General features: G+C 44.2%; 1 protein-coding gene across 8 annotated transcripts in view; it reads left to right on the forward strand.

The window, feature by feature from the left end:
- The window catches only part of ADGRE1 (adhesion G protein-coupled receptor E1), an 83,934-nt gene extending 65,817 nt beyond the window's left edge, over positions 1-18,117 (forward strand). For all 8 annotated transcript variants that reach the window (XM_042977979.1, XM_042977974.1, XM_042977977.1 and 5 more), the window contains 11 exons: positions 1,799-1,976; positions 2,794-2,913; positions 4,110-4,321; positions 5,264-5,434; positions 6,921-7,115; positions 8,358-8,593; positions 11,632-11,698; positions 12,933-13,024; positions 15,561-15,729; positions 15,839-15,943; positions 17,757-18,117. In XM_042977979.1, coding sequence (XP_042833913.1) covers positions 1,799-1,976; positions 2,794-2,913; positions 4,110-4,321; positions 5,264-5,434; positions 6,921-7,115; positions 8,358-8,593; positions 11,632-11,698; positions 12,933-13,024; positions 15,561-15,729; positions 15,839-15,943; positions 17,757-17,762 — 1,551 coding nt within the window. In that variant the 3' untranslated portion in view covers positions 17,763-18,117. The remainder of the gene's footprint in view (positions 1-1,798; positions 1,977-2,793; positions 2,914-4,109; positions 4,322-5,263; positions 5,435-6,920; positions 7,116-8,357; positions 8,594-11,631; positions 11,699-12,932; positions 13,025-15,560; positions 15,730-15,838; positions 15,944-17,756) is intronic.
- Positions 18,118-23,031: the final 4,914 nt, after the last annotated feature.

The following is a 23,031-nucleotide window of genomic DNA, read 5'->3' on the forward strand; positions in this document are numbered from 1 at the left end:
GTGGTAACCCTGTGGAGTTTTAGTTTGCCTACTAATTTTTTACTTTCCCAAGGAAATGAAATCACCTTCCCAGCCAACAATAGATTTCACATTTTGAAGGGAGGGTTTAAAAATTTTTTTTTACATTTATTTATTTATTTTTGAGAGACAGAGCATGAGCAGGGGAGGGGCAGAGAGAGAGGGAGACACAGAATCCAAAGCAGGCTCCAGGCTATGAGCTGTCAGCACAGAGCCGGATGCGGGTCTTGAACTCACGAACCATGAGATCATGACCTGAGCCGAAGTTGGACACTTAAGCTTAACTGACTGAGCCACCCGGGCCCCCCTCAAAGGGAGTTTTAAGATTTCCTCAGCCGTAGAATTGAAGACCACATTTTCCCAGGATGATTCTACCTGATACTTTTCTGTACGTCGGTGGGGATGGACCCCAAACTCACCTGGCATATGGTCACGTCCTGTTTCTCCAGAACAAACATCTCAAGTTATACCCTCATCCATGTTTTACTGAAATTCTTTTCATGTTTTTATTGTCCAATTTGGGTAAATAGAAATTGTTATTCCTACTCAGATTTCAGTTAATTTCCTTCCCCATGTGACCGGAGTCCATTACTTTCTTCCTCGTATTTATTAGGCTGTGAATCCTTTTCATATTTTTTTGTTGTTGGGGTCAAAGTCATTGCACAAGCCAGTTTATTGACAATAATCAATAAAAGGAATTGTATTGACATTAATGTCAATATTATTATTGCTATTTCTTTAACTCTATTCCTCTGACATAATCAATGTTAACATTTCAATGTATAACCATATCCTTTCACTTTGTGAATGTATGTCTAAAACACACACACACACACACACACACACACACACACACACACACTGAAGCCATTTAGTGAGCACTTACTAGAGGGATTCCGCCTCTGCTGCTAGATAACAAAGGTTCAAATCTTGCTTCTCCCACCTCCTATACGTGTTCTGTTTCCCCACACAAAAATGGAAATCATAGTTTCTACTTCATAGATTTCTTTCTAAAATGAAGTTAACATACATAAGGTACTTAATACTTGGCTCACAAGAAAGTCTTACTTTTATCTCTGTGTGCCAGAAATATTACTATCATAAATACAAAAATGTTAATGAAAATACTTGTTTTTTAAGAGAAATGAGATAATATCTATGTTATCCTGTAATTTGCTTAACTTAACAACAGCTCACTGACCTTTTTGCTTGTGTGTGTGTGTGTGTGTGTGTGTGTGTGTGTGTGTGATCATTGTTTTATTAATAGCTGTGTATTATTCTGTGATTTGATTTAGTCATTTATTTAGCCAATCTGTTGGACATTCAGACTTTCCAACTTCATGTTGTCAGAAACCATACTGAAATAAACATCACTGGACAAGATCCTTGCACAGTTTTTAAGCATTTCTGGAAGGACTAATTCCAGGAAGGGAAACCTCTGGGTCAGAGCTAGGTGTAAGCGGGGCTATTCCAGGTGCTGACTTAAAGGCTACACCAATTTGAGAGGGAAAGGAGGAGAAGGGGAGAGAGAGAGAGAGGCAGAGGGAGGGAGGGAGAGAGAGGAAGAAGGAGAGAAGGAGAGAGAGAGGGAGCTGAGAAGGGGAGAGAGAGAAGGAGAGGGGGAGGAGGGGAGAGAGGGGGGGAGAGCAAGAGGGAGAGGGAGAGAAGGAGGGAGAGGGAGACAAGGGGGAGAAGAAGGGAGAGAGGGAGAAGAGCTGCTGTCTCAGGGGCAGGGGAAGAGGAAGAGAGCGCACATGCACAGACACACCTTTCCTTGCAGAGTGCGGCTGAGAGCCTTACCTCTGTGCTCGAACAAACATCCACATGGTCCAACTTCTCCCAAGAGGAGACCTCTGCCCTGGCCACCGTCATACTGGAGAGTGTGAAAAGCAGCACCCTGGCAGCTTTCCTGAAACCCTCAGCCAATGTCACTCAGACTGTTCAGACGGAACACTTGGGTAAGGTGGCAAGGTTACATCTGGGTGCTGCTTTTGAGGGGGGCCGTGGGCAATGCTATGCCCCATGGCCTTCCCGTACACTACTTCCCCCAACTGTTTCAAACCTCAGAGCTCACAGAAAAGCAAGTCCCAGGATAGTAACAGCATCTCCCATTTACTGAGTGCCTGGCCTTGAGGTAAGGGTGTGTGTCATTGATTCATTCAACAACTATCTGAGCCCCACAGTAAACAAAGATCTAGTAAATGAAACAGAGATTGTGCCACTGATTACCTGGCTTACATTTTAAAGGGCTCCCTCCAGTTCCATTGCCTATTTTGTTGTCCTGGGGACCCTTGCAATTAGTGCCATGTCACAGGTGAGAGACCTGAGACTCAGAGAGGTTAAGTCATTGGTTGTGTTTGCACAGCTGCTGAGTGGCAGAAGCAAATGCAGCCTCTGAGCCCTTGTCCACTCTGCTGGGTTCGTCCAGCCCCTTCCTACTTCCTCTGGCTTTGGAAAACTTGTCTACATTTAGAGCAGCCAGAGGGTCCGGACTCTGTTGCCTTCCATCACTGTTGGCCTCAACCCCAGCTTTCCCTGAGGCACCCCCTAAGGTGTGAGAGCTCACCCCTGCAGCCCCCCCCTGGGTTTCTCTCATTTGTTTGCGGCTATCATCCTCCTGTCACTCACTCACCACGGGGCTCGAGGTCTTTCCCATGATGAACTGGCCTTTTTTATTCTTTGCAACTAGGTAGGTATAACTTTGTGGGGCAGGAAACCGAATTTAGGACCCACTTTCTGGGGGACCTCGGGCAAAGTCTCCCTATCTCCTTTTAGAAATTGAAAGCAAGATCATCCAGGGAGAATGTGCTGAAGAGAACATGATCCTTCACTTCAAAGCCAAAGGGAATGAGATGAAAATCCGGTGCTCTACAATCAAGGAATCTAAATCCATAGGTACAGAGCTGCTCCTGAGAACCAGGGAGGGGGGCTGCGGTGTATCCGATTGGCAAACATTTACCAGTCAACTCTTGGGTTCCAAGACCAGTGAGGTAAGGCCCCTGCCCTCAGGGAGCCAGATATTAAATACATAAACACTCCCAATAATGGACGACCAAGACCTTGGCTGGCTGGTACGGCAGCCACCAGCCATGTTTTGTGATTGAGCACGTGAAATGTGGCCAGGCTGTACTTTATGACCTGGTAAAGTACACACCGGAATCCAAAGGCTTGCTACAAAAAAATGGTGGAGAAAATCTCATGCATACTTCTTATATGGATTCTAGGCTGAAATGATGATATTTTGCATGTGTTGCAAAATTAATTATTAAAATTTATTTTACCTGTTTTTGACTTTTGTAAAATCTGGCTACCTGAAAATTTTAAATTACCTGTGTGGTTCATGTTATAATTCTAGCAGACAGCGCTGATCTGTATCAGGGATCGGCAGGCTTGTCCTATAGAGGGCGGATTCGTAAGTATTTCAGGCATGGAGGGCAAAAGAGTCTCAAAGTACAAAGACGTTCATACACGACGTGTAAATGAATAGACGTAGCTGTGCTACAGTAAGTTTCATTTACACGAAACAGGCAGTGACCAGATTGGCCTATGGGCTGCTGTTTCCCACTCTCTGGTGTGCAGGGCTCAGGGAGCAGGCCTGGGACATCCCTCAAGGCCACCAACATGGAGAGGGGAAGCTTACCAAACAGAGGAACGAGACTGACCATCAGTGTGGGAGGGGACTTGTACCTCACTGCTCAGTTTGATTATCCCTTAAAGATATAAATTCATATTTGTTTTTAAAAATTTTAATGTTTATTCATTTTTGAGTGGGGGGGGAGAGAATGAGCGGAGGAGGGGCAGAGAGAGAGAGAGGGAGACACAGGATCTGAGCTGTCGGCACAGAGCCTGACATGGGACTCGAACCCACGCACAGTGAGACCATGACCTGAGCCAAAGTTGGATGCTTAACCAGCTGTGCCCCTGTATTAATTTTAAATGTAGCCAAATGTTGCCATGCTCAGAGCAGGCCCGTGGAGGTCCGGAGGTGCGTGGGGTATTAGAGTCTGTATATGTGTGTACTTTTTGGGTCATTGATAATCACTACTGAGCAAATTATTCCTTTTCCTTTTTCTTTTTTTGTTTGCACTTAGGGAATATCACAGGGACCATCGGGGTAGCTTTTGTCTCCTTTTCGAGGATGGAGTTGTTTTTAGATGAGAGTTTCTTCCAAGACCCTCAGAACCCCTTGGCCAATTCCCAGAGGAGGCTAAAGATGAATTCTCACGTTGTGCAGGGCATCATGACTGGGGAGAAGCAAGATGGGTTCTCTAACCCAGTCATTTACACGCTGGAGAACATCGAGGTTTGTGAAGTGGTCCCTGTCGAACCCCCATCTACCTACTGAGAACACTTCACCCCACAGTGAGCTTAACTTTCCTTTCTGATAAAGACCCATGAAGGCATCAACCTTCTAGCAAGTCAAGCCCGTCCCCCAAATCCACCTCCAGAGGAGTGGGCTCTCGTATATATATATTATATGTATATAGTATATATAAGTAGCATATAGTATATTTAATATATATAGCACATATTAAAAAAATTTTCATGTTTATTTATTTTTGAGACAAAGACAGAGCACGAACAAGGGAGGGGCAGAGAGAGAGGGAGGCACAGAATCTGAAGCAGGCTCCAGGCTCTGAGCTGTCAGCACAGAGCCCGACATGGGGCCATCATGGCCTGAGCCGAAGTCGGGACACTCAGCCGACTGAGACACCCACCCAGTTGCCCCTCTTTCCATATGTAAAAAAAATATTTTTTAATATTTATTTTTGAGAGAGAGAGTGGGAGCGGGGGAGGAGCAGAGAGAGAGGGAGGCACAGAATCTGAAGCAGGCTCCAGGCTCCAAGCTGTCAGCACAGAGCCCGACGCGGGGCTCGAACTCACAGACCATGAGATCATGACCTGAGCCTCAATTCCACCAACTGAGCCACCCAGGAGCCCCTACATAGCATATATTATATACAGTACCTAGAGTCACCCATTCCTCACTGGGCAAGATTGGGCTCAGATTGAGGAATGTTGATGCGGGAACATTTACAGGGACTTTATTACCTTGGCCATGACCAACTCGGTTGTAGAGGCATCTCTTGCATCCACAACCTTTCTCTCCATCCTCGCACATTGAAATATTACATCGCCCTCCATTCCCTCCCAGACCTACCCGCATCTTCTTGTGGGTCATCTTGAGATGACTCTTCAAGTTGGTCATACTGAATCCGTTTGACCAGAGCCTTTACGTTTTCAGCCAAAGCAGACGTTTGAGAGTCCTATCTGTGTTTCCTGGGACACAGATATGGAGGGTGGCAGGTGGATACCCTCTGGCTGTGAGATCCATGAAGTTTCTGAGATGTATACTACGTGCAGCTGTTATCACATGATGAACCTGGCCGTCATCATGGCTTCTGGGGAGCTCACGGTCAGTACCGATTCTCTTTGTTCTGGCTCTCCAAATCCAAGGGGAAAATATTGAACGAACACCCGTTGCGTGTCTCCCATGGCCTTGGGTGTTGTGGGACGGCGTCATGGGGGACAGGCAGGGTGTGCAATGCCTCTGCCCTTGGAGAATTCATAGTTTGGCTGGGAAGCCGTGACATTCACATATGAAAGGAGAAATGACCCTGAACAGGTTAATAATGACAGATCCCATTTACAGAGCCTATCCTGTGTTGGACCCTTTATTTTCAGTTAAATGTTTTCAGGCCATTTTACAGGATGGAGGCTGAGGTTCCTTAGCCCACTTACTCAGAAATCTAAGTGGCTGGGGATGAGACCTGAACCCAGGACAGTCTCCTTCCACAAAACCAAGTAAATGGTGTGTGAGAAGTTGTGCTATAGGAATCCAGAAGTGTGTCCGTCAGAGCTGGTGATAGGTCAGGGTGGGGACGGGTGAAGTGAGCCTTGGTGAGTGGGCAGACGCAGTGGAGGGAGAGGACACAGAGGGCATTTGTATGCTCCCTGCATAGCTGTGAGCACTTGAAGTATTTTCATTTAGTATCGCTTAGCGTATTCATTGGTATCCTCTCTTAACAGATGAGGGAGCTGAGGCACAGGGCAGCCACGTATCTTTTCCAAGCTGGAACAGCTAGAAGCTGCCAAAAGTACAGTCCGTTCTCTTAACCACCACAAAACAAAGTAACAAAGTAACAAAGTCATAGGGACTAGCTCAGGAGATGGTGTGCTTTGGCACATCTTTAACACAGAAGGAACTCAACATTTTTAAATGAGTCATGCGTAATGGCACAGGGGAAGGACCCGGCTTGCCCTGCCTACTCGCAGAAATTGGGGCATCTCAGAACGCCTGTATGGCAGGCCTGGTTCAGTGCAGGAAATGGTAATCACTCTAGGTATTTCAAATAGGGAACAGGATGCCCACAAAATCACAGGGAGGGTTGGAGGCGTTGAAGTCAGGGGTTGCCACTTGTGGCTTAGCCTCAAGATCAGCCCTCTGCAGCTGTAATCCAGAGGTCAGAAATTGCTGCTGTCGGATCACCCCACCTCCACCCAATCGAAGAAGGGACAGCTAGAATGTGGAGTCCAGCCATAGCTTGCTCCTGTCTAGAAGGCTGGTGTCTGCCTCCATTCTGCCTTCCAAAATTTTCATGCATACATCTCATTGGAAAACCTAAAGAACATCCAGGACCATACCCCCAGGACATTATGGGAAATGTAGTTTATAGACATCCTGCCCTAATGTGACAGGGGGTGGGGCAGAGGACAGGAGTGGGAATGGGTGTTGATGGATGCCAAAGGATGACGATGGGCAATATCTCGGTCACTCTGAGTGTCAGAAGGAGAAAAGGTCCCTGAGCCCTTTCTGCCCTGGTCAGGAGTCTGGATAATTCTTTTTTTCTGCCTGGAGGGATGTCGACCCTTCTGTGAATGATGTATCTGCTTCCTGACAGATGGAGTTACCCTTGCACATCATTAGCCACGTGGGTTTGATCATCTCCCTGGTGTGTCTCATCTTGGCCATCGCCACCTTCCTGCTGTGTCGTGCCATTCACAACCACAACACCTACCTCCACCTGCACCTCTGCGTGTGCCTCTTCTTGGCCAAGACTCTCTTCCTCACCGGTGTAGACAAGACTGACAACCAGGTCTCACATCCCTCAGGCTGTGTCCTCGCCCAGCCCCACCATCTCCATATCTGCCCCTGCTCATCCTACCCAATAATCTCTATGCTAGGTCCCACCTCAGGACCTTTGCACGTGCTAGACCCTCTTTTGATAATACTTGTTCCCCAATTCTTTACCTGGTTTACTCATTCTTGTGATAGGTGTCAGTTTAAAATCATTTCCCTGGTCATGTTATATATTGTGGTGGTCTCTCCTATTATTCTTTAAACTGGTTATTACCTTGGATGATTCTTACTCCTAGGGGACACTCAGCAATATCTAGAGACATTATCGGTGGTTATCCCTGGGAGAGGGTGCTACTGACATCCAGTGGAGACTAGGGATGCTTCCAAACACCCTACAGTCCACAGAACAGCCCCCATGAAAGAAAATAATCTGGCAATAGTGTTACAAATGTCAACAATACCACAGCTGAGAAACTCTGTCCCTTATCAGTCTATTTTGCTTTCTTTCCCAGCTTTTATTTGAAACCATATTGATTATTTGTTGATTTACTTGCTGTATATTCCTCCCCCCCTCAACACACACACAGTAGACTGTGAACCCCATGACAGCAAGACCTTTGGCCAATTTACTCCCTATAGCTATACCAGAAACATAGTAGGTTCTTAGGGTTTTTCCAGAAGGAGCACTATTGACATTTTGGCTGGGGTGATCATTCTTTGTGCAGTTTACTGTCACATGTTTAGCGTCCCAGACCCCTTGAGAACTCAATGCTAGTACCACACGTCCCTCCCATCACTTGACCCGGAGCGAGCAAACTTCTTCTGTTTTAAAGAAGCAGGCATAAATATTTTTCGCTTTGCAGATCCTAGGGTCTCTGTCACAGCCACTCAACTTTGCTGTTTTAGCATGAAAACTGCCATAGAAAATACAGAAATGGATGTGGCTTTGTGCCAGTGAAACATTATTTACAAAACCGGCAGCCAGCCTGATGGCTATAGTGTGCTGACCCCCACACTCAATATCTTCAAACATCCTCTGAAGTAGGGCAATCAGCTATCTGTTCTCAAAACTCTCCCAGTTTTAACACTGAAAAGTCCCATGTCCTGGGAGACACCAGTCCCGGGCAAACCCTACCAAAGGGATGAATGAGTAGGCTGTACTTGGGAATTCCAATCAAAGTAGCACCCCCGCCCTGTCACCTGAACCTGCTCCTTGGAGGGAGCAGGGGTCCTGAGTGGGTGTGCCTCTCTTCTCCAGATGGGATGTGCCATCATTGCAGGCTTCCTGCACTACCTTTTCCTCGCCTGCTTCTTCTGGATGCTGGTGGAGGCTGTGATGCTCTTTCTTATGGTCAGGAACCTGAAGGTGATGAATTACTTCAGCTCTCGCAACATCAAGATGTGGTACCTCTGTGCCTTTGGCTACGGGCTCCCAGGGCTGGTGGTGGCTGTCTCAGCCGGTGTGCAACCACAGGGTTACGGGATGCGTAATCGGTAAGTCATATCCTTCTCTCTCCCTGAAGACCCTGCTATCATGGTTCACGATGACAATTACACGAACAACAAGAAAAGCAGTAACATGACTGGTTATTGTGTCTACCATTTATTGAGCTCTTTATGCTTTGTGGGTCTCAGGGCTGCCGTGTCCAGTAGCACAACTTGCACACTGCACAAATCCAGGAGCCACTGTTTGCACTATAGAACAGGTGAACGGTGGTGGTGCAAACAATGAAACTCGGTTGTACAGTTTAAAAATCATGGATTCTGGAGCCAACCTGCTTGGGTTTGAGTCCTGGTTCCACCACCTTCTAGCTGGGCTACCTTGGGCGAGTTACTTAACCTCTGTAGGCTTCCATTTCCTCATCCATACAATAGAAGCTAAGAGCAGCGCCTACATCATAGTGTTGTGAGGGTTAAATGAGTTATTACCTGCAAAACATTTAGAACGGTGTTTGTCACAGGGCTGCATGCGAGATGATTTTGGGTAGTATGCTGGTAGGTATAATATAAAAAATATTTTTGTATTTATCTTATGGGACATCAGGGGAAAAAAATGCCAGCATACCAGCCAAACTCATGATATAGACATGAGTCCATTTGTAAGTTTTAAAAAAAATGAACCAACTTTTAAAATCAGGTAAATGAGGGGCGCCTGGGTGGCTCAGTCGGTTAAGCGGCCGACTTCGGCTCAGGTCATGATGTCGCGGTCCGTGAGTTCGAGCCCCGCGTCCAGCTCTGTGCTGACAGCTCGGAGCCTGGAGCCTGTTTCAGATCCTGTGTCTCCCTCTCTCTCTGACCCTCCCCCATTCATGCTCTGTCTCTCTCTGTCTCTCTCTGTCTCAAAAATAAATAAACGTTAAAAAAAATTTTTTTTTAAATAAATAAAATAAAATCAGGTAAACGACACGATAAGCGGTATGTGGCTAGGGCAGAGACTAAGTGACTACGTCATATGACAGACCCTTGAGATAGTGGTGCTGTTCTAATTTACAGATGAGGAAAGTGAAGCTTTCTTGCCATTACACTGATAAAGGGCAGCGTGAGGACACAAATCTAGGTCTTTGCAATCCCAGGGCCCGCACTTATCACCCTGTGTTATAGGCATTGCTCAATTGTGGTTAGGGGACTAAATATTCAGGTTTCCTCCCTGCCTACTACTGATGGTTTATAGGTGAGGCCATGAGATAAGGGGTGAGGGAAAGGAATTCATAGTAAGTGAGCACTCATCAAATCTAAATCCTGTAAGCTTTACAAACAGGTATTATCTCTGGTACTTCTCAACAGAAATCCTATGTGCGAGGACTAAGAGTCTCCATTGCATACGGTGTACATAATGTCCCCCAGATTTGTGCAGTGTGCAACCTGTGCTGTTGCACATGGCGGTACATAAAGTAACAGCTTAATAAATGGTAGCTTCAGAGGAAATAGAGACTCAGCGCATTTGCCCAGGGTCACACAGCTAATAAATGTCCAAGCTGAGTTCGGATCTGACTGCCTTGTCAGGGGATGGTGGTGACAGTGCAAGGCCACCATGATGAAGTGCCTGATGTTGATGTGGGTAACATAAGCCTTGACACAGGCCAGAGAAGGATGATGGTATATGGGTGGGAAGGTTCATGGAAGGCTTCCTAGAGGATGTGGAATTTGAATGAGCCTTAAGCTCTATTGAAATGTACATAGGCAAAGAGGAAAGGTCGTGGCAACATAGGTGAGGGCAATAGCTTGCCCAAGGGAGGGCTTAAGGTGTGTTTGGAGAGCAGATGGATAGGACTGAAAGATGGGGGGGAGAGGGGGAGGGGCATGGAATTTGGAGAATACCTTCCAGGTGGTGGGAACCACAGAACGTTTTGAAAGACAGGAGTAGTATTGAGAAGGATTTGAGATGACCTTAGGAAGAAGCACCGGGGAGTGGGGCGAGAGAAGGAGCAAACATGGGGTGCATTCTGAGCAGGTGCAGCTGTGGGTAACAGGCTCCATCCCAGTGGGTATCCCTGGGAAACTGTGTAGGGCGTGTGCCTCCAAAATCCCACCCAGGGGGCATATTTATACATCTCTGTCGCAGCAGCCATTGGTCGAGGGCTGCTCCCAGGAGAACTAATTCTCCAGGGTTTTCAGTCTGATGCCTCCAGGAGGAGTTGCAGAAGCTTATAAGGGAATTGGCGGTTATTTACTGAAGCTGTTGTTCCTGATACAGCAGAGACGGCTTCTTCTGTGCAATCTCCACCTTTTTTATTGCTATGACTTGGAGACTCACATTCCAGGGAGAGAACATCTGGTTGGCCAACCTTGATTATTTTCCTTCTCTTGTGGGGGCAAGGCACACTTCCGCTGAAGGAATATTGGGGTGCGGTTCCTGAACGCGGGTGGAATGGTTGTCAGATGGTAAAAACAGCAAAAATCTACCAGAGGCCTGAAGGAAAGAGGCAATGCCTTCTCTCCCTCCTAGTCCTTCCTCCCTTCATTTAAAAAATAATTATGGAATGCCTCATCCATGCCAGGCTTTGCACTGAGTGCTGGGTATTTGGAGACAAACAAAAGCTCGAGGTCCAGATTCTCATACAGCTCATAGTCTGGAAAGGCGGAGAAGGACAATTTTCAAGGAAACAAACACCACCATGATTTATGATACCGAGAGATGCTATAAAAAAAGAAAAGCATTATGCTCTGCTAGAAAAAGACGAGGGGTAGGGAGGGTCCCAAGCGGCTTTTCAGAGGAGATGACATTAGAGCTGAGATTTGAACGACCAGGTGGGCCAGTAAAGAGGTCTGAACAGAAGGGAAGAGGTTGCAAAGGTTACGGGCTGAGGGCGAGCTCTACTCTGGACACTGCGTGAACACTTCAGGAACGTTTGCCCAGGAAGAAGGTCTGACAGCAGACGTGGGCCAAAGAAAACTGAACTGTCACCCGCCCCGTCATGAGAGCATCTCAGGGTCGGCTGCCTATAATATCCTCCATTAGTAGATTTGTTGGGGCCTGAGTAACTGTAGGGTCAAGAACTAAAACAGGCACCAACTCCTGTTTCTCTTGGTAGCTGTTGGCTGAACACAGAGACAGGGTTCGTCTGGAGCTTCCTGGGACCAGTCTGCACCATCATCCTGGTAAGCAAATTGCTTGGTGCAGGGTGTTCGGGAGCAGAAACAAGGAAACCCGAGGAACCAAGAAGTGCCAGTGAATGTTGCCTATAGCTGAGGTCAAACATTCTCCCTTCTGATCCCTGGTTCTTGAGATTTCCAAATTAGAGTGCAATTTCTTTGACTTGTGATTTTTTTTTTCTTTCCTCTGCCAACATGCAAATCCCCTGGAGGGGAACACAATCTTATCTGTCTTTTGTGTTTCAGTAAGAATGGGTCTGTTGATGTCTTCTGGGGATAGATGTTGAATGAGAGAAAAGGAAGGAATGGAGAGAAATTGGTGGGGGGGGGTGAGAAGAAAACAGTGGGATGGAAGAAAGGGAAGCCTAGAGATTTTTTTCAGCTTTTTTCAGCTTTATTGAGGTATAACTGACAAATAAAAATTGTGTATCACAAACACAGTATCCACAGTATCAAAACTGGGTGGCTTAGAACAACAGAATTTGGCATCCTCCAGGAAGACTTCCGTGAACTTTCCCACTCCAGTTTTGGAGGCTGGAAGTGTAACATCGATGGGTTGGCAGGGCTATGTCCCCTCTGGAAGCCCAGGAGAAGGATCTGTTCCAGTCTTATTTTCTTTATTTTTTATTTTGTGTGAGACAGGGGGCAGGGGGAGAGGCGAAGGGCGGGGAGTGGAGAGAGACAGAGGGAGAGGGAATCCCAAGCAGGCTCCACACTCAACATAGAGCCTGATGTGGGGCTCAATCCCACGACCCTGGGATCATGACCTCAGCCTAAATCAAGAGTCAGTAGCTCAACCAACTGAGCCACCCAGGTGCCCCTCCATTCCAGTCTTCTAACCAAGAGACTGGTAGACTCAGGAGTCCCTTGGCTTATAGATGTTTGGCTTTCTCTGTGCATGTCTGCCTCTGTGTCCAAATCTGCCTGTTTTATAAGGTTATGTGGGATTAGGGTCTGCTCTAATGAGCTTATTTTAATTTGATCACCTCTGGTAAAGACCCTATCTTCAAATAAGATCACATTCTGCTTTTTCCTTTGGGTCCTATGTTGGAAATGAGGGCAGAAGTTAGGGAGGCTGTGAGCCAACAATCAACAGCTGGCTGTTTAGGGTTGATTGCCGTAGGGCTTATTACTTGGCTTCTGGAGTGATAGCCGCACACTATGGGTTTTTGGCGGGTGGTCTGGCCATTGCCCATTGGTACACCCCCAACATCTCAGTCCTTTCTGCTTGACTCTGTAGATCAATTCCATCCTCCTGACTTGCACATTGTGTATCCTGAGGCAGAAGCTTTCCAGTGTCAATGCTGAGGTCTCCACGCTCAAAGACACCAGGTACAGTCCTTCCTTCCCTTCCTCTCTCTCAGTCTCCTTCATTCTTCCCACAAACATTCCCTGAGTACCTTTTGTGTGCTTAGTCCTGTGCCCAGGACAGAACAGCACAGTTTCTAGATCTGGGGTCTCAGACACCAGGTCTGCCATTTACAAGCTGTGTGGCCTTAGGCAAGTTACACAACCTCTCTGAAACTGTTTCCTCATCTGTATACTGGGGATATTAACATTGCCCACTTACTGTGGCTTATGAAGCATTAATTAATACAGTTACTAGGAAGGGTGAGTATTTCATATATTGTAACCATTAATACATTTTCTAATTCATTTACTGCACATAACTATATGTGTATATTTACAAAAATAGAAGCATACTATCTACTCAATTTTTAGGGCCATTTTTTCTCTTAATGTCATGAATATTTTTTTCCATTTAGAAATTCTTTGACAACATCTTTCTCATTTTTTGTAAAGCATTTCAATGTAATAATGCAGCACAACTTATTTAAATCATGCCTTATTCATGGACATTCAAGTTGTTACTGTTTTTTTTTTTTTTGAGGGTGGAAGGGGAGGGCTATTATAAGCAGTGTGGTCTCAAATGCCCTTGTAGATAGATCTTTTTCCATATCTGTGGTTATTTGATCATAACAGTAGGCGTGAAATTGCCTGAGTTAAAGGGCAGGTTGGATTGTCATACTTTTAGTATATAATGCAAATTGTTTTCTAGAAAATTTGTTTCCATTTCAGGAGTGCTTGCTTACCTACAGCTTAGCCAACACTGGGGTTTATCATTTTTGTTGTGATGTTTTGCTGATATAACAGTGAAATATACTATCCTATTATTTTAGTTTTGTCTATATTACAGATGTGGGACATTTTCATATTCTTATAGACTATTTGTGTTTTTAACTTCATCACTCAACTAATCTTCACTTTAAGAACCTACCAAAGTCAGGAGCATCTGGGTGGCTCAGTCAGTTAAGTGTCTGACTTTGTCTCAGGTCATGATCTCATGGTTCATGAGTTTGAGCCCCACATTTGGCTCTCCGCTCTCAGTGCAGAGTCTGCTTTGGATCCTGTCTCCCCCTCTCTCTGCCCCTCCCCAGCTTGTATGCACTCTCTCTCTCTGTCAAAAATAAACATTAAAAGAAAAGAACCTACCAAAGTCAGACATTGTCTAGGTTTTATTGTCAGGAACCATATGATGTCCTTTGCTTGTTTTCCTATCAGTGTCCAGTCCCTCATCCATCTTAAAATTTGAATATTTAAATATTTTTAAATTTTAAATTTTAAATATTTAAAAGTTAATACAGAAAGTTGAAAACAAAATTAATACATGCAATGGTAAGAAAAATTAATCAGTACAAAAGAGAATACATGGGAAATAATTCTCTCTTCCCAGATCTCTCCCACCCTAAGCAGCCATTATCACTTGAATTGAGCTTCCTTCTAGAATATTCTATGCTTACACATCCACATTCTGATTACATAAATGATAGGATATTATACATATCATTCTGAACTTTTTTTTCCCCTACATAATAGGTAGCTGATTTCATCTCAATACTTGTGGTTAAAAACTAACAAAAATGGTTTTTTGCCAGACACTGCTGTAAGCATCCTTAGAGACTTACCATCTCATTTAATCTGTAGAACAATTAATACCACCCTGTAGGTATTGTATTATTATCTCTATACCAACTTGAAGAAACTGAGGCACAAATCCACAGGTGTTCAGAGCCTGTACCCTTACCCCCTATAGTATATGGTCACTCTCATCTCATTTAAAAAAATGATTCTATAATTTGCTTTTAGTCTCTATAGATTTGCCTAGTCTGGATATTTCCTACAAATGGAAGCATATACTCTGTGTCCTTCTACGTCTGACTTCTTTCACTGAGCATAATGTCTTCAAGTTTCGTCCACATTGTAGCAGGTTATCAGCCGTCATTCCTTCTTATGGCTAATATTGTACTGTATGGACGGACCATGTTTTGCTTTATCCATTCATCAACAGATGAACCTTTGGGTTGCTTTAGTTGGGGGAAGAGTGGGGTGGGGAACGAATGCTTCATAGGTGCAGGTTTCTTTTCGGGGCAATAAAACTGTCTTAGAACTGGGAGGTGATGATGTTTGTACAGCACTGTGAATATGCCGAATGCCACTGAATCGCACACTTTAAATGGTTAAAATAGTGCATTTTATGTTATGTGAGTTTTTCTCCAAGAAAAATGTCATCGTATTTCATACTTATGGCGTCACCATTCCCCAGTTATTGGACCTGCGGGTCCTCCAAGCATTTGATCGCTCTAAACAATATTGCATTATATATACATCCACACATCTTTGTGCATTGCGTATCTGTAGGCCAGCTGCCTTTTAAATACCAATAGGATTCGATTTCCCTGCCTCTGGGCTTGCAGACTCTACCCCACGTTTGTTCCCACCCAGGTGGCGGGTGATATGGTGGCAGCCTGGTCCATGAGGACAACAGCCACTTCCAGGAACCTTATCCTCTGCAAATCTCTCCCCCCAGGTTACTGACGTTCAAGGCGTTTGCCCAGCTCTTCATCCTGGGGTGCTCCTGGGTGTTGGGCATTTTCCAGATTGGATCCATGGCCAGTATCATGGCCTACCTGTTCACCATCATCAACAGCCTGCAGGGGACCTTTATCTTCATCATTCACTGTCTGCTCAACCGCCAGGTACAGCACTGCCCTTCCTGAGCCCGTCCTTCTGGGGAACACACCTGTGTCAGCCACGTGCCTGCATCTAGGAATCACTCATCTCCTTGTGACCTGTCTCTTCCTCCAGGTGCGGGAAGAATACAGGAAGTGCATTACCCAGAAGACTAAACGTGGCCCTGAGTCCCAGACCTCAGGGATGTTACTGTCCTCTGTCCCCTCCACCTCTAAATCGGTGAGAGACAGTGTGCTCTATGCAGCTTCCATTCAAATGGAATCGCCACTTCTTAGCAGTACCAGTGCTGTGCACGGAGAACCTGCTGTGAGCTGTGTGTCCACGTATATTTGCACATTTGATAAAGTGTGGGGTTCAAGAGTTGGGGTCCAGGAGCCAGGCAGCCTGGGCTTAAATCCCAGCTTTGCCCCATGGTAGCTGTGTGAACTAAAGAAGATAAAATGACTTATATAGATATAAGATGAGAATACATTAAGGATTTTATTCTACTCATTAATCAGTGAGGAAGTGAGGCAGATGTTAAACTGGCTCAAAAGAAAATTCACAGAACACACATACATATGATGTAATGTATATTATGTATTATGTAAGAGGTATCATATATATCTCATATATTGCATACATTATAGATAGTATACATTATATATATATTTACGTAATACATATACGTATATATAATGTATTTTATATATATATATATATATATATATATATATATATATATATATATATATTACATAAAACAGACATAGGTCTGTTCCTTGCATTCTTTTTTGAACCAGTTATAACATCTTGTTGATAATTTTACAGGGGCGCCTGGGTGGCTCAGTCGGTTAAGCAGCCGACTTCGGCTCAGGTCATGATCTCCGTCCGTGAGTTCGAGCCCCGCGTCAGGCTCTGTGCTGCCAGCTCAGAGCCTGGAGCCTGTTTCAGATTCTGTGTCTCCCTCTCTCTGACCCTCTCCTGTTCATGCTCTGTCTCTCCCTGTCTCAAAAATAAAGTGTTAAAAAAAATTAAAAAATAAAAAAAATTTTAAAAAAAGATAATTTTATATATAATCACAAATATAAATAGGATTATACATATAATTATAAAGTTATATATTATATAATTATACAGTGATATACAATATATAAAATTTCTTATATAGTATGAAAGCGAATTATTTAAATGTATGGATTACATGACTTACACTACACATATTTAATTTCAGAAACATTGAAATGAATGTGCAAATGGAAGCAAGACTGATTTTTACACATAATTCCACAATTTTGCATTGCTATCATTGATTTAAAATCTACAGAGTTGTAAAATTACACTTTACACAATAGCTCTCCTATCCCCCATTACAATTTTTTATTTTTTTCACTGATTTATTCCAAGAACAAGTAACTAAGATTCAGTGGCTTAATTAAATAGGAAAAAAACTCTTTTTTTTTTTTTTTTTTTTTTGCAAGAATAGAAGCCCAGAGTTAGGTGTTGCTGATATTGGTTATGTTGCTCAGGGGTGTTGGAAAGGATCTAGGTTTTCTCTACTTTTGCATTCCACTATGAGCTTGTTGACTTTTCATCAAAGGATTTTCATGGTTGTAAGATGGTTGCTATAGCTCCGGACATCATGACCACATTGAAGGGAAGAAGAGGGGTAGGGAGAAGCCACAAACTCTCCTTCCACAGGAAAGAAAATCTTTCCCAGAAACCCGTCATTGGGCTTCCCTTCTACTAATTGGTTAGAACTGTATCACCTGACCATACATACTTACAAAGAAATTTGACAAAGCAAGTATTTGGCTTTCTTGCTTCTAGAGTGGAAGCTATTCATGGTGAAGAGGTTGAGAATAGCTTTAGAGTTTGCCATCAGTGCCTGCCACGCTAGAGACTGCCCTGTTAAAGTTTTAATGTTTATCTTTCTAGTGTTTGTTTCCATATTTCTCTCTCTGTATTTATAAGACCCAAGTATTTCTAAAACCCTTAGACTCACATTGTACTCGTCCTGCTGCTGATTCTAATTCTGATCTCTCTCTCACAGGGCTAAAGATCTTTCTTACTGCCAGTATGCTATGAAGCAACATTTGAGGAAAGCAGATACCTACCGGAGCCTTCTCTGAAATCTCTTCTTGGCTTAATGTGCAGATGTGGGATCCTGCCAGCCCCAGAACTCTCTGGGAAGCAAGAATTTCTGTTTCAGATTATCAGTTCTGCTCTTTGAGTTCCCAGATTTTTTTGGAAGCAACAGATCCCGGTGCAACGGCATGACCAAGATTACCTGGCTACCATTTTGGTTTCTTCTAAATTCATTGTTGTATGGCTCCAAGTGTACTTCTCCTGCACCTATCATGTGCCTGACACAGAGCAGCCCTCAATAAATTATTTCTCATATGACTGACCGACTTAGCCTTTGACAAAGATTCCTGCTGCTTTTAAAGAAACAGTGTCACAGTAATGGTGGCCCAGGGTATGAATAAAACACTTAGACCTATAGACTACTTTTGCACAAACACTTCCAAGAGCTCTATTGGTGAGTAGGAGCTCTGGATGGGGCAGGACCCCAGTGTTTCATGGAGGGCTGCAGTGCTTGATGGCAACACCCTTTGGAAAGTGTTTTGGTTTCCTGGAACCTTTCAGGGAACCAACATCTCTCTTCTTTCCAGGAACTTCCTTGGAACTCGTCTAGGATTCACACTGCTCACAAAGTTATCACCATCCCACCTTGGCCTCCATCCTCCGTAAAGTCCTGATTGCCAGAAGGAGAAGAGGGAGATGAAAGTTTTAAATGTAGGTGTCCTCTGTGCTCGCTTTGGCTGCACATATACTAAAATTGGACCAATGAAATGTAGAGTCCCCCCTTCCATGACCACTCTAATACCTCCCGACTCAAAGTGTGGTCTGTGGACCAGATACATCAGCATCACCTTGTTAGAAAAGTAGGATCTCAGGACCCACCTCATATTGGCTGAACCAGAACTTGCATTTTAATGAACGCCCCAGGGGATTTGTGTTGTATACATAAATGAATGAATGTTCTAGAATATTCTGGAATATTCTTCAGTTTGCCATAATGATAGCAGAGCTTGTCCTTAGAACCAGAAGCCAAGTATCTTCTTGGCTTTTGGACTTTGCATCTGCCATTCCTTCTTCCTAGGACACCTTTCCTCAAAATCTGGCTAATTTCTACTTTTTCTTGAGCCTCAGTCATCAACTCCATGAAGGAGCATTCTATGAATCTTCTGAAGTAGGATTAGATGTGCCTCTCTGTGTGTCCTGAGGGCTTCATGCTTTCTAGCCCTGTATTAAAATTTCTCTTTCTCTCCAGCATCTCCAGCTTAAAGTGAGCTCTATAGTTACAGGGAATTATTCTAGTAGATTCTCCTTAAGTATGTTGAATGAATGAGCAAATGAATGATTACTCTCTATTTTGAGGGTAAGGAAACTGAGGTTCAGAGAGGTTAAATAACTTTCTCAACATCACACAGCCTCAGGTGGCTGAGCTAGGCTGTGAGCTCTTGACCACAGAGCTCCTTGTTCCTCTCCTTCTCTTCCTTTGACCCCAGAAATTTTTAGTTTGAGGATACAGAGGAAAGACTAGATATTTACTTTGGATCAAGTTACCACCTAAGATTCAGTTAACTTAGTAATGATCATGTATTGGACAATTTGATAACATTAAACTTGGTTGATGGAGTCTCAGTCTTTTTTTAAAAAGTTTATTTTGGGGCGCCTGGGTGGCTCCGTCGGTTGAGCATCCGACTTTGGCTCAGGTCATGATCTCGCAGTCCGTGAGTTCCGGCCGTGTGTCGGGCTCTGTGCTGACAGCGCAGAGCCTGGAGCCTGCTTCGAATTCTGGTTCTCCCTCTGTCTCTCCCCCAGTCATGCTCTGTCTCTCTCTCTCTCTCTCTCTCTGTCAAAAATAAACAAACATTAAAAAAATTTTAATGTTTGTTTTCATTTTTTTAAATTTTTTAACGTTTATTTTATTTTTGAGACAGAGACAGAGTGCTATTGGGGGTGGGGCAGAGAGAGAGGGAGACACAGAATCCGAAGCAGGCTCCAGGCTCCAAGCCATCAGCACAGTGCCCGACGCAGCGCTCAAACTCATGAATGTGAGCTCATGCCCTGAGCCGAAGTCAGATGTTCAACCGACTGAGCCACCCAGGTGCCCGGAGGCTCAGTCTTTATTATTTATGGCAGTCACAGTTTGAGAAGGAAGCTGACACATGAGTTCACCTAAGGTAGGTTGGTCTTCAGGGCTTGGCTTGTCCATAGTGTTCAATACAGAGGCGACAGTTCTAAGGGGTGTTGAAGCAAGAGATGGCAGGACTCCTACCCAACACCACTTGTGGTAGGTTGATCACACCCATGGCCTCAAGAGGTGGCCTGTATCTCTTCACACCCCTTCCCCGTTACTTTGTAACCTCTTTCTGCTCTCACTCTGGCTTGGCCTTAACACCTGCTTTGGTCAAGAGAATGATCAAACACAGAGGGTTTTGAAATTGGGTGTGCATTCCTTCTTGCTCTCGACATGATTAGTTTTATTTGTTCTTGCATCCCTGCCTCCGCCCTGAGAACATACCCCACTCACCTGCTGGAGGGGTGTGAGAGACATGGAGGAGAGCCACATCATCCCGTTATACCAGCTGGGGCTGTCCTCAGTCAGCCAGCTGGCTGACTTGTAACCACGTGAGTGAGCCCAGCTAAGATTAGCAGAGCTGTTCAGCCAACCCATAGACTCAGGAGTAGCAAGCAAGTATCATCGCTTTAAGGCATGGAGTTTCACAAGTGGTTTGCTCTGAAGTGTTATTTGTAGTAATCACACTGCAAATACAGTAACCAATGGATCATCAACATTTTGTATTTAACTGCAACAATTTGGAACCTACGAGAAGAAGGATTTGGGTCTTCATTTCCTCTTCGCTATCAGGACCTATACATTTGTGATGCTTAAAGTTCTTTCTGATACAAGACTTGCACAAAGCTTTGTCATTACGACAGTGTTACATGTTGCTCTAAAATACAGTCACCTTAAGGAACCCTATATTTCTAAGGTAAGTAAAAGCTGTGGCTTTCACGGGAAGAATTTTTCTTCCGTATCAAGCTACATTTGGTACAATCCTTTGCCCCCTGCAACTTCATGTACCTCCACTAGAGGGACAAAAGGGACTCAAAACCTGCACAGTCCTCAGATCCCATAAACATAAAATCCAATCATTCAAGAAATATTTGTTGACCATCTACAGTGTGCTCCCCCCAGAACATTAAAGTAGGTGAAAAACGATTGAAAAACTGAAAAGTTAAGGGTATTGGAGCTGAAAACAGTTTAAACATTTTAATTTTGCCCAAACCAGAATTTATTAAAATTTTACTTTCTTAGTTTTAAGGGAAGTAAACTCAATAATATTTCCAAAAATCAAAGTACACTAAAGGGGGGCGGGGGTAGGTGGTTCAGTCAGTGGAGTCTCTGACTTCGGCCCAGGTTATGCTCTCACGGTTCGTGGGTTCGAGCCCCGCATCAGCACAGAGCCTGCTTCAGATTATCTGTCTCTGTCTCTCTCTCTCTCTCTCTCTCTCTCTCTCTGCCCCTCCCCCGCTCACATTTTTTTCTCTCTCTCTCAAAAATAAAATAAAACATTTGAAGAAAATTTTTAAATAAGTAAATAAAAAGTACATCAAGAAAGTGTATGTAAGGGCACACATTTTTCTCTTTGGCCTCTGGTTCCATTATGACCAGGCACAGTACTGGGTATTCTGGATGCTTATCATGGGTTTTCTTGCACTGACTCTTGCTGTTTTGAAATGTTGCGTTGTAGTACTTCTCTCGATTCCTGAAGGGATTCCCTTCTTCAAAACTGTGCTGAGATGAGTGTTGTCTTCTCCTCACATTTGTGCTGGCCCTGACTGTGACCTGACCATTTGGGGGCGAGATTTATAGCTAGTTTCTCAAGAAATGGGATATCTTTGGCACGTTTTGCTTAAAAACACTTGATTATTAATAATACTCTGTTAGTCACACCTGCCTGTATGTAAAGGGAAAGCCATAATGTGACCATGACAGCTGTCTCATGCCTACCCCAGGGTGACCTAGAACAGGTATGCCTATGCTATTGTGAAATATTCATTTATTATTTATTTTGCACTTGTCACATTGTTAACATCTTTTCAATTCATCAAGCCTTTTTAAAAGGCTTTTGTGTTGATGGTTGTATGGTTATCTGTGGTATACATGTGTCATCATGTATTTGATCTGAGCTCTGTCATCTCCAAGTTTTCAGTATAAACAATGCTTTAAGGAAGGTCTTTGAGCTAAATTTAAAATGGTCTACTACTTAAGTGCTTTTAAGGGTTACTAGGAGGTTGTGCGTGGAAAGAAGCTTGTATGTCTTCCTTAATGTCTGGTTGAAAAAAACAAACAAACACAACTGTCCCAAAGCCATCAAAACTTTCCCAAACCATCAAAAAAGCCATTAGAAACACAGTAATTTGAAGTTTACTTAGGGTGTACCCATAGAGAAGCTTTCCGTCATCATTTCTGAGTCATCTGGTCACCTCCCTGCCTTAACCTTTCCATTCTATTGTGCTAAGGCTACCAACTTTGGTCTGTTATAATCAGATGTTCACGTGTTTTGTCTCTGACTATCCTATGAGTCCCTTGTCTGATTTATCTCTGTATGCCTATGACCCAGCAGAAGATTGGGCTCACAGATCAAATCTACAATGTTTGTTGAGTGAATGCACCAGGAGAGTGTGCTGCTCCACAGTAACAGGACAGTGTTCTGATATTCTGGCCTCTGAAGGACAAGTTCTCTGGGTTTTCCAAATCATTTCCTGCTCTTGCCCAACAACTAAAACAGGACCCTTTTATGCTTCCAGTAACAATTCCATGCTAATTCCATTACGAGCACTATTTCTAAAATGACAATAGGTGACTTAGGGAAGGTTTCCTAAAAGCAGAGCCTGAGACAAGGATTTTGGTGTGCATGATTTATTGAGGGAGTGCTCTGAGAAGAGAGAAAGGGAGGGAAGCAGGATGTGGTAGGAGAGGGACCTGGGTTCAGCCCAATCCCACATTGAGCTCTGATGCCTGTATTGCACCTCAGGGTTGGCCCCCCTTTGAGGCAAGGTGCCCAGCCTTTCACGCCCCTGTGTCTGTCAGTCACTGGCTGTGTGCTGCTCTCCTGGTGGGGGGAAGGTGCGTTATAGTTCCTGTTTGGCTCAGGCCAATGTGGAGAAAGGACAGCTGGCCTAAAAAAGGAGATTAAGGACAGACATCAACAATATCGACTACTTCCCCCCAACCCCATGACCATCAA

The sequence above is a fragment of the Panthera tigris genome, chromosome A2 (genome assembly GCF_018350195.1).
Source record: "Panthera tigris isolate Pti1 chromosome A2, P.tigris_Pti1_mat1.1, whole genome shotgun sequence".
Taxonomy (NCBI): Eukaryota; Metazoa; Chordata; class Mammalia; order Carnivora; family Felidae; genus Panthera; species Panthera tigris.